The sequence below is a fragment of the Oryx dammah genome, unplaced genomic scaffold (genome assembly GCF_014754425.2).
Source record: "Oryx dammah isolate SB20612 unplaced genomic scaffold, SCBI_Odam_1.1 HiC_scaffold_11056, whole genome shotgun sequence".
Taxonomy (NCBI): domain Eukaryota; kingdom Metazoa; phylum Chordata; class Mammalia; order Artiodactyla; family Bovidae; genus Oryx; species Oryx dammah.
Window position 1 is genome coordinate 1442936 of NW_024080450.1, and position 14489 is coordinate 1457424.

The window sequence follows — 14489 nt, forward strand, 5'->3', positions numbered from 1 at the left end:
GACTGTGAAGAAAGCTGAGCGCTAAAGAATTAATGCTTTTGAACTGTGTGGAGAAGACTCTTGAGAGCCCCTTGGACTGCAAGGAGATCCAACCAGTCCATTCTAAAGGAGATTAGCCCTGAGTGTTCTTTGGATGGAATGATGCTAAAGCTGAAACTCCAGTACTTTGGCCACCTCATGTGAAGAGTTGACTCATTGGAAAAGACTCTGATGGCTGGGAGGGATTGTGGGCAGGAGGAGAAGGGGACGACAGAGGATGAGATGGCTGGATGGCATCACTGACTTGATGGACGTGAGTTTGAGTGAACTTTGGGAGATGGTGATGGACAGGGAGGCCTGGCGTGCTGCGATTCATGGGGTCGCAAAGAGTCGGACATGACTGAGCGACTGAACTGAACTGACTGATGACTATTATGAATAGAGTTACTACAAATATTCTTGTAAATGACTTTTGGTAGACAAAAACACTCATTTCTATTTGGGTTTACAGCCAGAAGTAAACTGCTCCTACATGTGTTTAGCTTTGGTAGGTATGGTCATAGATTTTTTTTTCCAAATTGTACCAATTTACCACACCCACTAGCAATGTATGAGAGTCCCAGTTGTTTCTCACCATTACTTCATATTATCAGTCTTTTAGAAACAACTGTAAACTTTAAAACTTCCAAATGAAGTTTGGGAAGACCGAGACAAAAGAAGAGGGCAGCAGAGAATGAGTTGGTTGGATACCAATACCTATTCAATGAACATGAACTTGGGCAAACTCCAGGAGATAGTGAGAGACAGGGAGGTCCATGGGATCGCAAAGAGTTGGACACGACTTAGCGACTGAATAACAACCCACTTTCAAATAACTCTTCATTCTATTTTATTTCCACAGAAATGGTGAGCTCCACTGGAAGGTACATTCAGGGATAGCTCCTGGGATGTCAAGATGAACTGCACCAACCTGGAGGATGAGCCTATAGCCTATGACAGCAGCAGAGGAGACCAAGATCTAAGCGCAGCCCAATATGAGCCTAGAGATTCTCAAAGGAATTCCAGATTCTAGCCCAATGAGCTCCTGAGTCATCCAGGGCATTGTGAGGCAAGACAGAACTGGAACAACAGGCTCAAAAAAAGGAAGCTGACCCACTTCTGATCCACTTACTGTGTGTATGTCTCTGAAGGGCTAGACCTGACCAAGTAAGATGGAGCTGCCTTTCCCAAGGTGGAATTAGGAGTTAGTGACAGTGCTGACTTGGGATGGCGGAGGACACTGTCTCAATCTGGTCTTTGGTTCGGCTTGGAAAACAAACCCAGATCTCCTCCTAGGCAGAACTTCAGATGGGCCAACAGAGCTCCCTGGAGGTATGAGGCCTGAGGCCTGAAGCCTGAAGGGATCAGCAGGTAACTGGGCACTAACAGCCTGAGGCCTATCAGGAAGCTCTCTGCTTCCTCAAAGGATTTCTTTGCCTGAAAAAAGGTGGGGGCTGGCACTCACACCCCTACGGAATCTTCTGAAAATGGAAGCAAAGGTGATCCTGAAGAAGGCCCCTTGCCTGGTGACCAATATCAGCCCTTATTGAACTGAAAAGTCAAAAGCTCCTCTCTTCTCTGTGATTCAGATTTTCATCCTATCTGCCTTGATGGAGATACAACCTGGGCCCTGGGGGACAGGCAGGCAGTGGCAGTCCCCTGTTCATTCCAGTCCTCAGGACTGCGTGGGAGACCTAAGAAAAAAATTACGGTGGCACGCCTATTTCATACAGCACAAAAGACAGGGTGACCGGCAGGTCATGGGACTCTAAAGGGAGGCGAGGTCTCACGCAGCAGCTAAAGGAGACGTGACTTATGGGCGGTTGCGATTAGGGCAGCAGAGACGGTAAGGCGGAGGAGGCCAGTGGAGGCAGAAGACTGTGGAAAATGAAGCCTGAGAGCTCCCCAGGGGGTGTTGAGGGGTACCTGGGCTGATTGTGGCGAGCAGGGTAGGTTCTCTACAGTATGAAAGTCAGGTATGCTGGCAATGATTTCGAGTCAGACTCTACCTTGTGGGGTGGGGTGCAGTGTTAGTCTGACTCTTTGTGACCCTATGGACTGTAGCCCACCAGGCTCCTCTGTCCATGGAATTCTCCAGGCAAGAATACTGGAGTGGGTAGCCATTCCCTTCTCCAGGGGATCTTCCCGACGAAGGGATTGACCTGGGGCTCCTGTATTGCAATTAGATTCTTTACCGTCTGAGCTACCGGGGGTGGGGAGAGGAAGTAAACTCCTCCTCTCACAGAGTCCAGCCCTTGGCGCCAGGGTTTGGTTCACAGGTTCCGGAAAACGCACAGGGCTCAAGAGATATAACCAGTGGCGACTGCGGGGTAAAGGCGTGTTGGGAGGGAGTCCTTCCGCGAGCGAGGTTAAACATCCTCACTTCCGGGTACGTCCGGATGGGCGGGTGGGGCTCCGGTGTCGGCGGCCAAAACCCAGATTCCTTTGCCCCGAAGTCGCGAACCTCCAGCGGCAGTCCAACGGCAGTTGAAAAAGAGCGGGCAGCCGTGAGCAACAGCCGCGAACTCTACGGCCAGCCCTAAACCCCGCCCTTCTCTCCGGACTGCGTCTCCGTGGCGACGCGAAACGAACTGCGGTTGCGCGAGGGTGACGGAGCGCGGGCGAAACGGAGGGGGTGTTTTGGTTCCAGCCGCTCGCCGTCCTTTCAAGACTCGGTCGTCTACAAGCTTCGGGTTCCTGTCTCCCCTTCCCTTTCCCTTCCCTTTCCCTGCCCCGGTCCTCCCTCCCTCCTTCCCTTCTGCCTGCCTGCCTTTTTTATTTTCTATTGCCGCCCGGAGTCCGGGCCATTTTCCGGGCCGGGCGCACTAAGGTGCGCGGCCCCGGGCCCCAGTATATGACCCGCCGTCTAGCTCCCCCGCGATTCGCCCGCCCCATGTGGCTGCGGGGCCGCGGCGGCGCTGCCCACTATGGCCAGGAAAGCAGTTAGCAGGAAGCGGAAAGCGCCCGCCTTGCCGGGAGCTGGGAGCGACGCTCAGGACCCACAGGTGAGGGCCGAGACGCCTGGCCCCGGGTGATAAGGCCGAGGCACCCAGAGGATAGGGTTCGCACATTGGGAACCGGAATGAGGTCCAAGGTCTTGGCGGGGGGAGGGGTGATGTACGGAGGTGCGTAGAGCAGTGTTCTAGCCTATAGGATCAGGCCTGGGTCCTTAGGAGTTCTTTGGATAGCAGATAGGCCCGCAGGGGTCAGAAACTGAAGGGGAACTTGAAAATGAGGCATGTTCCGGGGAGATCTACAGGCGGGAATGGGGCTTGAGGAAAAAACAATCTGGGCTTCGGAGAAAGGGAAACCAGTCGAGGAGAATCGGGGACAAAACCTCGCCTAAGATATTGGGAGGGAGAGTGAAGTCTGTCTTTCTGTGGCCGGGGGACGGAGATGGTTGCGTCTCTCAGGAATGAGCCTCCCTATGGGTACTCAAGCCCCCTAGATAAACAGTTTCCAGATATCACCCTGTCCCGCTCTGAGTCTTGAGTCTCTTCAGACTCATATTTCCCGTTCCTGTCACCCTGTTGATGTTTGATTTTTCGAATTCTACAACTCCCAGGAGCGCGGACCTGGTGACAAGCAGACGGCCATTGCTAGGGCATCCCTGAAAGACCTGGGAGCCCAGCTGGGCTTCTTGGGCCGCACCTACCAGGCTCCGCGTAGAGTACAGGCTGAGAGGGAGAAGGGGGGCCATTAGAGATGCAGCCCAGGTCTGTATGGTAATCTCTGGGCCCTTCATTCCCTTCCCTATTAAGGATAGTTTTAAGGTTAAGGAATCCATCTGGAATGTGGGAGACCCTGGTTCGATTCCTGGGTCGGAAAGATACCCCTGGAGAAGAGATAGGCTACCCACTCCAGTATTCTTGGGCTTCCCTTGTGGTTCAGCTGGTAAAGAATCTGCCTTCAATGCGGGAGACCTGGGTTCGATCCCTGGGTTGGGAAGCTCCCCTGGAGAAGGGAAGGGCTACCCACTCCAATATTCTGGCCTGGAGAATTCTATGAACTGTATATTCCATGGCATCGCAAAGAGTCCGACTGTACTGAGCCAAGTTTTACTTTCACTTTAAGGTACCTGAATCCTTCACTTTAAAAGGCCTTAAGAAACCTATTGTCCTCTTTTATTGTCTTGCTTTCATTCCTTTGTCTTCCAAGTCCTTTTTTCCCATGGGTATGACTATGAGCAGCATCTTTTCTGTGGCCTTCAAGATTGACTTTCCTGTTGCATTGAATTTGTAACTCTGTTCTATGTAAATCCTGCGAGATGAGTTCTATAATATGGGAGGATCCCCAATTCTGACAAAAGTTGGCAAAGCCTTGATTTCTCCTTTTGCTCTCCACAGTTTGGCTGGGATCACTCACTTCACAAAAGGAAGCGACTCCCCCCAGTGAAGAGATCCTTAGTGTACTACCTGAAGAACCGAGAAGTCAGGCTACAGAATGAAACGAGCTACTCCCGAGTGTTGCATGGGTATGCAGCACAGCAACTTCCCAGTCTCCTGAAGGAGAGAGAGTTTCACCTTGGGACCCTTAATAAAGTGTTTGCATCTCAGTGGCTGAACCATAGGCAAGTGGTGTGTGGCACAAAATGCAACACGGTGAGTGTCTGGGTGGGTATGAACTTTATCCTGGCTCTGGATACATGGCTCCGTGTGCCCTGGTATCTCTCACTCTGGTTTCCCCATCAGTTCTTTGGGGAAGAGACTGCCTTAGTCTCTGTTACGTCCCCTCTTACCTGTCCATGACTTCTTCTCTATTCCTTTTTCCACTTCCACATTTCTTTTCTGATAAATCTTCAGAGGAGTCTAGTCTGTATTATGGTTATGCCACTGCTTCTAGATTTTTTTTTTTTTCCTTCTTTTTATGTTGTTTTTTTTTTAAAGTCAGAGACCTCAAAGGAGAGGAAAGAATGATGGTCAGGGCATCATTCAGGATACAGGATAGTGAAAACCTTGGTGTTGTCTGCTAGCCTAAGGGCATATATAGATGTATTTAAACTCACACTTGGCTGAAGATAGTTCAGTCGCTCAGTGGTGTCTGACTCTTTGCAAACCCATGAACCGCAGCACACCAGGCCTCCCTGTCCATCACCAACTGCTAGAGTCTACCCAAATCCGTGTCCATTGAGTCAGTGATGCCATCCAACCATCTCATCCTCTGTTGTCCCGTTCTCCTTCTGCCCTCAATCTTTCCCAGCATCAGGGTCTTTTCAAATGAATCAGCTCTTCGCAGCAGGTGGCCAAAGTATTGGTGTTTCAGCTTCAACATCAGTCCTTCCAATGAACACCCAGGACTGATCTGCTTTAGGATAGAGTGGTTGGATGTCCTTGCAGTCCAAGGGACTCTCAAGAGTCTTCTCCAGTACCACAGTTCAAAAGCATCAGTTGTTTGGCGCTCAGCTTTCTTTATAGTCCAACTCTCACATCCATACATGACTACAAACCATACCCTTGACTAGACAGACCTTTGTTGGCAAAGTAATGTCTCTGCTTTTTAATATGCTGTCTAGGTTGGTCATAACTTTCCTTCCGAGGAGTAAGCGTCTTTTAATTTCATGGCTGCAGTCACTATCTGCAGTAATTTTAGAGCCCAGAAAAATAAAGTTGGCCACTGTTTCCACTGTTTCCCCATCTATTTGCCATGAAGTGATGGGACCAGATGCCATGATCTTAGTTTTCTGAATGTTGAACTTTAAGCCAACTTTTTCACTCTCTTCTTTCACTTTCATCAAGAGGCTTTTTAGTTCCTCTTCACTTTATGCCATAAGGGTGGTATCATCTGCATATCTGAGGTTATTGATATTTCTCCCGGCAATCTTGATTCCAGCTGTTGCTTCCTCTAGCCCAGCGTTTCTCATGATGTACTCTGCATATAAGTTAAATAAGCAGGGTGACAATATACAGCCTTGAGGTACTCCTTTTCCTATTTGGAACCAGTCTGTTGTTCCATGTCCAGTTCTAACTGTTGTTTCCTGACTTGCATAGGAATAAGGCAAACACTTTATTTTAGGGGATAGAATCTAAAGATGTATTTTTTATTAGAAAGGGTAGGGAAGTATGTTTGGTGCTATAGTTCAGGAAATAAATGCTTGGTCTTTGCAAAGTGGCCTTCTGAAAAGGTTTCAGAAGCAAGAAAGTTGAATATGACATGAGTAGGAGAGTATTTTTTACATAGCATGATTTAGATAATTATTAGTGAATGAAGGGAAAATTTTATCAGTAAATTTATCCAGAACAATTAAAACCATGGATAAAATAAATCAATTCATGATTGGATATTGTGGATATTGATTGGGATAGAAGAGTACAAATAGCATGATGTCAGAGAAATAAAGACCCTGGTTCAGATGCCAATTTTCATACCAACATGTTCAGGCTTAGCTTTAAGAAGTTGTTTATCTTGTTTACCTCGAAGGTGTCTGGGTGAGGGGGGCCTGGGTGGGCTGCAGCTTCCTCTTGCTTACAGCCCGGACAGTGGCCTGGACTAAAGCCAACATCCTCAGCACCTTGTGCTAGAGCTCAGCCACCTCAGCCTCTTTCCATAGACATGGCCAGCACATTCGCAGGCGGATTCTTATGCACTATAGGACCAAGGAGGTATCCAAAGATTTACATATTAGTTTTAAGGAAGAGTACAGTACCATGGTGGTTGAGGCCAAGCTTTCATTTCCTCTTCTGTTGAAGGCTGCTTATTATAAAGAAGCCTTTCAAAACCAAATAGTGGTGGCAAGCTCCTGCAAAACTTCCTTTTCTTAGTCTCTCAGGCTACCATTCTTGTTTTAAGCGAACTGTCATCACTTGACACAGAGGAATTTAGAGGAATTCATTGGACACCCTACACAAACCATCATAGTGTTTTGTCCAGCAAATGTTGCTAATTGTAAACTGAATCATAGTCTTCTGTTTCTTGAATTTATTGACGACCTTTTGAAGGTGAGACTAACATTAAGTAGTAATTTAACCTACTCTTGATATGTTCCTCTTTCTGTCTTCCTGTTTCCTCATGACTTAAAGTATATTTCCTTCCTAGGTCCTTATGACTCAAAGTGGAAGCTTGTTTTCTTTTTGTAGTGTTTTTCTTTTCTTAGCTTTCAGAACCAAAATTGGGAATCAGAAACAGTGCTCTTGTCTGCATTTTGTAATATTTGGCAAATAATTCCTTCATCTGTGCCTTTGTTTTCCAGTCTGTAAAATGGGAGTGGTAACATCCAGTGCTGAGAATGTAGCTGTAAACATCTTCAGAAATATTTCAAGTTAGCAATATCTTATTCTTCAAAAGGAGTAGTCGGAATAATGAATCCAAAGCCTTTTCCCATGCTCTTAGCACTCCCTGGGACTTCCCTCAGTTTAAAAGGAAAATTACTTAAACAGTTAGAACTCTCTTTGGCTAACAGTTGAAAATTTTGGAGAGGGAGGAGATCATGTCTGATTCTTGGTAGTAAAGTTTTGATGTATTGAAATTTTACTGTCAATGAAATGATTTAAATGTAGGAAAAATATACCACAACTATTTATATTCTAAAATAATCTTTTAATATGTATCTGTGGGTTCGAAGCTGTTTCTCTCTTGGCTGCTGTTGGTATTTATGAGCTATGTGCACACAGGTCATTTGACACAGATCATTTCCAGACTAACTGACTTGGGGCTGTAGTATAGAAACATTCGCTGAGGCAGTGGGTCATCCTCTGTGAAAAAATTAGCAGAAGTATTGTAAATTATTCTGTAGCTTGATTCCTGCAGTGGGAATTTCCCTGTGCTGTAGGCTTACACTCAAACTAGAGGCAGTCCTTCAACCTCTCTGAATTCCCTGGGCCTAGTAATTACAGGAATTAGATGGCCAGCTTATGTTGTAGTGGTGATTGTTTATTTTTCCCACACCACACAGCTTGTGGGATCCTCGTTCCTTGACCAGGGATCAAACGTGTGCCCCCTACATTGGTAGTGTGGAGTCCTAACCACTGGACCACTGGAGAATTCCCACGTTGATGTCCTAATCATTAATGACGTTGTTCATTCACTAAGTTCTGTCTGACTCTGTGACCCCATGGACTGCAGCACGCCAGGCTTCCTGTCCTTCATCATCTCCTGGAGTTTGCTCCCACTCATGCCTATTGACTTAGTGATGTCCTCCAACTATCTCATCCTCTGTCGCGCCCTCTCTTTCTGCCCTCAGTCTTTCCCAGTATCAGGATCCTTTCCACTGAGTTGGCTCTTCACATCAGGTGGCCAAAGTATTGGAGCTTCAGCTTCAGCATCAATCCTTCCAATGAATATTCAGGGTTGATTTCCTTTAGGATTGAAACATTAGTACATTCATATTTTTACTAAATTATTTAAAGAAGAGGAGGTAGTCTAACCTTAACTGGAATATGGGTTGGGGAACCAGGATGGATAGGTATATTTTGCTGGTATAGTGTTACAGACTCAGGTTATGTGCAAACTATACAGAAAAGCTAAATAAGAGTAGCTTGCCAGGCACAAAAAAACATTTGAAGAGAAAATATTTAGTTTTGTGCTTTTAATTAGTTGAAGTTTGAGAGGGGGTAAAGATTGAAGTTGGTGGTTTAGGAGTCACCTATGTATAAGGGATTATTAAAACTGTTCTATTACCATGGAGAGAGTGTAGAGAGGTCTCTCTTGGGTTTTATAAACCTTCCCTAAAATTGCAAAAATGTCATTTTATATATATTTTCTGGGCATAATGTGGGGAGAGTGGTGTAGGGGAGCAGATTTTATTACATTTTCTTTATTTATTTGGCTGCACTGGGTCTTTGTTGCAGCACTTGGGATCTTTAGTTGTGGCATGTGGGATCTAGTTCCCTGACAGGGATCGAACCCAGGCCCCCTGCCTGCATTGGGAGCCCAGAGTCTTAGCCAATGGACTACCAGGGAAGTCCCTCACTACATTTTGAAAGGGTGTTGGGAGCCAGAAATGGGTAAGAACCATTGATATTGACAGAGAAGTTCAAACAGACCCTTGAAGAACACCTGTATTTATGGGGCAAGAAGAACTGCTATAGGGGGTGCAGGGAGGTCAGAGGAAAACCCAGAGTATACCGAAAACAAATCAAGAAAGTGGATATTTTGAGAGGGGTCAGTTCGGGAAGGATGGTGATAGGCAGAGTGATAAGGTATCCAGAGTTTGGGGAATTAATTTTAGACATGAACTCTTATTTCCCATTTTTTGACTATTGGAGACTCACTCACCTATAGTAGATAAATCGCTCTTTGCAGCTAGGGTGACCTCCACCATAGGGAACTATGGAGCCTCAGTAGAAGATGTTGGGGAAAGACTTAAGTAATAATAAACTGGATTTTCACAGGAAAATCTCCTATGAAATTATTTTCACCAAGACCCCAAAGCCTAACCCAGGCTAACTCCTGGTTGCCAGAGCTACTTTTATCTTTCTCACCATCTCCCAAGTCATGGTCAGAGATATACTGCTGACTTCACTGTTAGGCTTGGTGAATCATTATGATGCAGACAAAATGAACTTGGGCTGCAGTTTGCTGCCAGATAAGACGAAGAAGGACCTTGCAGAAGCCTAATTTGGGGGGGGAGTGGAATGGTAGTTACCAGAGTTAAGAAGACAGCTAAACTTTTTTGTCCTTGAGTTGACATATTCATATTCCTAAAATCATAAAAGCAGAATATGAAACTCAATTTGAGATACATGGAAACAAAGGAAAAATGTGGGAGTTTTGTCCTGACCAGATTTTTTTTATTCATTCCTCCTTGTCTCACTATTTTATTTTCCCAAAGGGATTACCTTTAAAAAATGCTTTAAAATGCTTGCAGAATTCCTTGGGTTCAGCCAGATGTACATCTCAGGTTAACAGCATTCTTATCTGTATGATCTGCCTGTATTTTGTAGTTAAGATATTAACCTGCTAACTAGGTTTTAGTGTTTTAAATGGCATATGGTTATTCTTTGTCTAGTAAAACATGTTCACAGTTATCCCAGAATTAGTCTTCATTTTATTTTAGAATATTTGACTCTTTTGAGAGGAAGATTTTAGATGTGAAAGCCATAGAATTGCTATCTCGGCACGTTCATTCTGCTGGGGCACGTGTGCAGAAGTGTATCTAGATTGAAAATCATCGTGGAAATGCTTCCAAAAGTCTGAAGTTCTATGTCAAGTTAATTTATGTTATAAGGCTTTAGGAAGAGGAGCACTAGAAATAAGTTTATGCCTATTATATGTGATGGTGTTAGAGTTGGCAGCTCCTTTCTGACTTGTCTTCATCTTGAGAAGACCTTGCTTGGCTTAACACAGGTATGAGCTCCAGAAACCCTAGCATATTGCAGGCTTTGGTCACCCTCTGTATGTGAGAGAATTAATGGTCAAGAGTGGTAGGGCCTGACCCATGCACTGGAGAGGCAAGACTATACAATGGACAAAAGATAGTCTTCAATGAAAATTGATGCTGGGAAAACTGGGCAGCTACATGTAAAAGAATGAAATTAGAACATTTTCTTATATACAAAAATAAACTCAGAATGGATTAAAGGCCTATGTTTAAGACTGGAAACTGTGATAAAACACCTAGAAGAAAACATAGGCAGAAAACTGACATAAGGACTTCCCTGGTGGCCCAGTGGCTGAGACTACACTCTTAATGCAGGGGGCCTGGGTTCAATCCCTTGTCAGGGAACTAGATCCCACATGCCACAACTAAGAGTTTGCACGCTGTAACTAAAGATCCCGCATGCCACAGCAAAGATCAAAGACCCTGTGTTCCACAGCTAAGACCCAGCACAGCCAAAAAATAAATATTAAAAAGAAAACTGACATAAATCACAGTAGTATTTTTTTAATATATTGCCTAAGGGAAAAGAAAAAGAGCATAATAAGCAAATGGGACCTAATTAAACTTTAAAGCTTTTCTACAGCAAAAGAAACCAGCCACAAAATGAGAAGACAACCTACTAAATGCAAGAAAATGTTTGTAAATGATATAAACAATAAAGGGTTAGTACCCCAAATGTGTAAACAGCTTATACAACTCAGTATCAAAAGAACAAACAACCAATTAAACATTGGGCAGATAGACATTTTTCCAAGAAGAAATACAGGGACTTCCCTGCTGGTCCAGTGGTTAAGAATCCACCTCACAGTGCAAGGGACACTGGTTTGATCCCGTGGCCTGGGAAGATCCTACATGCCTCAGAGCAGCTAAGCCAGTGTGCCACGGTTACTGAAGCCCGTGTGCTTAGAGCCATGTGCTCTGCAGCAAGAATAGCCACCGTGATGAGAAGCCCGAGCACAGCAACAAAGAGTAGCCCCCATTCACCACAAGAGAAAGCCAGCTAGGGGCAACAAAGGCCCACCACAGCCGAAAACTAAAAATAAATCTTTAAAAAACAAGATATACCAGATGGCCAAGAAACACGTGAAAACATGCCCAGCATTTTTAGTTACAAGAAACATGCAAATCAAAATCATGAGATATCACTCACACCTGTCAGAATGGCTATTATCAAAAGACCACAAATAACAAGTGTTGGTAAGGATGTAGAAAAAAGAGAACCCTTGTATGCTGTGCATAGGAATGTAAATTAGTACAGCCACTACGGAAAACAGCATGGAGGTTCCTTGCAAACTGAGGATAGAATGGTTGTAAGATCCCAGCAATTATGGATCATAATTTGGATTTCTGACCAAAAAAAAGTAAAAGTAAAAACCCTAATTCAAAAAGAAACAAGCACTAGTGTTCATAGCAGCATTATTTACAGTTGCCAAGATATGGAAGCAACTTAAGTTTCTTATCAACTGATAAATAAAGATGTGAGGGACTTCCCTGGTGGTCCAGTGGCTAAAGCCACCACATGCCCAGTGCAGGGGGCCCGGGTTTGAGCCCTGGTTGGGGAACTATATCCCACATGCTGCAACTAAGATCAAAGATCCTAAGTGCTGCAACTAAGACCCACCACAGCCAAATAAATAAAAATTTAAAAAAAGATGTGAGATAAAAGCACACACCCATACATATATACGTGTGTGTATGCTCACTCACTAAGTCATGTCCAACTCTTTGAGACCTCATAAACTGTAGCCTTCCAGACTCCTCTGTCCAGGGGATTCTCCAGGCAAGAATACTGGAGTGGGTTGCCATTTCCTCCTCGGGGGAATCTTCCCGACCCAAGGATCAAACCCAGGTCTCCTGCGTCTCCTGTTTCGGCAGGGGGATTCTTTACCACTTAGCCACCTGGGAAGCCCATATACACACACACACATACACACACAATGATGGAATACTACTCAGTCATAAAAAATGAAAACTCACCGTTTGCAACAACGTGGGTGGACCTGGAGGGTATTATGCTTAGTGTAATAAGTCAGAGAAGAATACACTATATGTTATCACTTACATGTGAAATCTTAAAAATTAAAGTATGTACAGAACAGAAACAGATTCTCAGATATCAAGAATAAACAAGTAGTTACCAATGGGTAGAGGGAAGAGAGGGGAAGGGAAAGATAAAAGTAGGGGATTAAAAAGTACAAACAAAAGAAAAAGAAGTACAAACTACTATGTGTAAAATAAACTACAACACAGGGTATATAGCCAATATTTTATAATAACTTTAAATGGGAGTATAAGCCATAAAAATTTTGAATCACAGTGGTGTATACCTGAAACAAATATAAATTAGCTATGCTGCTGCTACTGCTAAGTCGCTTCAGTCGTGTCTGACTCTGTGCGACCCCATAGACGGCAGCCCACCAGGCTCCCCCATCCCTGTTATTCTCCAGGCAAGAATACTGGAGTGGGTTGCCATTTCCTTCTCCAATGCGTGAAAGTGAAGTCGTTCAGTCGTGTCCGACTCTTAGCAACCCTATGGACTGCAGCCCACCGGGCTCCTCTGCCCATGGGATTTTCCAGGCAAAAGTACTGGAGTGGGTTGCCATTGTCTTCTCCATGAAATACTTCAGTAAAAATTTTTAAAAAAAGATGAGGGCCTGAACAGCAATCGTATGGAAGGATTCAAGAATTTTAGGGCAGCTTTTCGTAACCAGAATATTGATAAGTGTTTTGGTGGTTTCTTCCTTCTCTGGGACTTTGCCTCCTGTTGCTGGGTGTTTCCCATTCTTGGCTTCTGCTCCATAGATGACAGCAACCCTGGACCTTGGACCCTCAGTTACTGTGACAGGCCACATGCACAAGTGTACATAGGCAGACATGCATTTTTAGGCATTGTGCCCTCAGTTGACAACCACCTCAGAGCTTGAGGTATGCTCTTTATTTCATAAATAGTCTGTTGGAAGCTTGGGATGTTGGAGAATGAACATAGGGGTACCATGTTGACTCTTGCCCTCCAGGCTGTATTTTCTGATTTGATCCTTGATAGGTATTACAATCAGAGAAAACTGTCTTTACTTCTTGTCAAGCGGACATATAGGCATTTTTTTCTATTGGACTGTGAGTGGTACCTGGATCTGGTTCAAGATGAGAATCAGAAGAATGAGCTTTCCCTGGTATTATCTAGGAGTGTTGCTCTCCAGCTTGACCTTAAGCAAGATTCTTCATGTGTTTCCTGGTCTAGGAGATAAATGGAAGAAACTAACCCAAAAGTGGCAACTGGGTTCAACCCAGAATTATGGTTAGACTGCAGCTTCTGGTTTCTTAAACTGATTCCACTTGAATGGCCTTACAGGCCTTCAGATCCTTAGAGGCCACCAGTCCCTCTTATATGTTAAGTGGGGATGTTTTCATCAGGACAGTTTTTGAATGTGAGAAGAAATAGGATAATGTTTCTCCATTTCATTGGCTAGAATGTAGTAGGACAATTTTATGGTTTGTGTGTACTTTTACTAAATTTATAAACATTTATTGATTTTCTCCCAAAGATAGCAGAACGCTACTTTGTGTGGGATTGGAGAAGCCTCAGCAATGAGAAGTCCATGCACTGCCATGAAGAGCAACCACCACTTGCTGCAGCTAGACAAACCCTGCTTGCAGCAACAAAGACCCAGCACAGCCAAAAAAAAATCTGTTCAGCAGATTACAGTTAGATGTAATCACTTTGAGGAAGCACTTGATAAATAATTATTTTCTTTATATGCCTGTTACTGGTCTCAACAGCTACTGGTCTCAATAGCTATGGACAAAGTGAATGACAACATAGATGCCTCACTAGAAGTGTCAGCCAGGACTGCTCCAAGAAGGAAGTCATTCCTAGATAGGATATTCAGAGGGGATTTCCTGGAGGAGGAAGAGGCTTCTGCAGTGGAAAGGAAGCAGGGATGTCCATTTTATAGCAGAGTCCGGAACACACACAGAGTGTGGAGGGACCCTAGATAGACTCATTTGGCTGATGCTGGGCAGAAACAAGAGACAGTAGTTCAAGTCACTGGGGGGTTTGGTTGACGAGACTAACTGAATCTCCTTTGGATAACATTTTTCCTTTTTCCTAGACTCATGTGTAGTCTTTAATAATGAATAATCCTGTTAATCACCTTTC

General features: G+C 44.5%; 1 protein-coding gene across 1 annotated transcript in view; it reads left to right on the forward strand.

Moving 5' to 3' along the window:
• The first annotated feature begins 2447 nt into the window (after window positions 1-2447).
• Window positions 2448-14489, forward strand: part of LOC120860311 (DDB1- and CUL4-associated factor 12) — a 35732-nt gene continuing 23690 nt past the window's right edge. Inside the window, exons 1-2 of the mRNA XM_040236099.1 lie at window positions 2448-3023; window positions 4365-4619. Of these exons, the coding sequence (XP_040092033.1) occupies window positions 2946-3023; window positions 4365-4619 (333 nt within the window). The 5' untranslated portion in view covers window positions 2448-2945. The remainder of the gene's footprint in view (window positions 3024-4364; window positions 4620-14489) is intronic.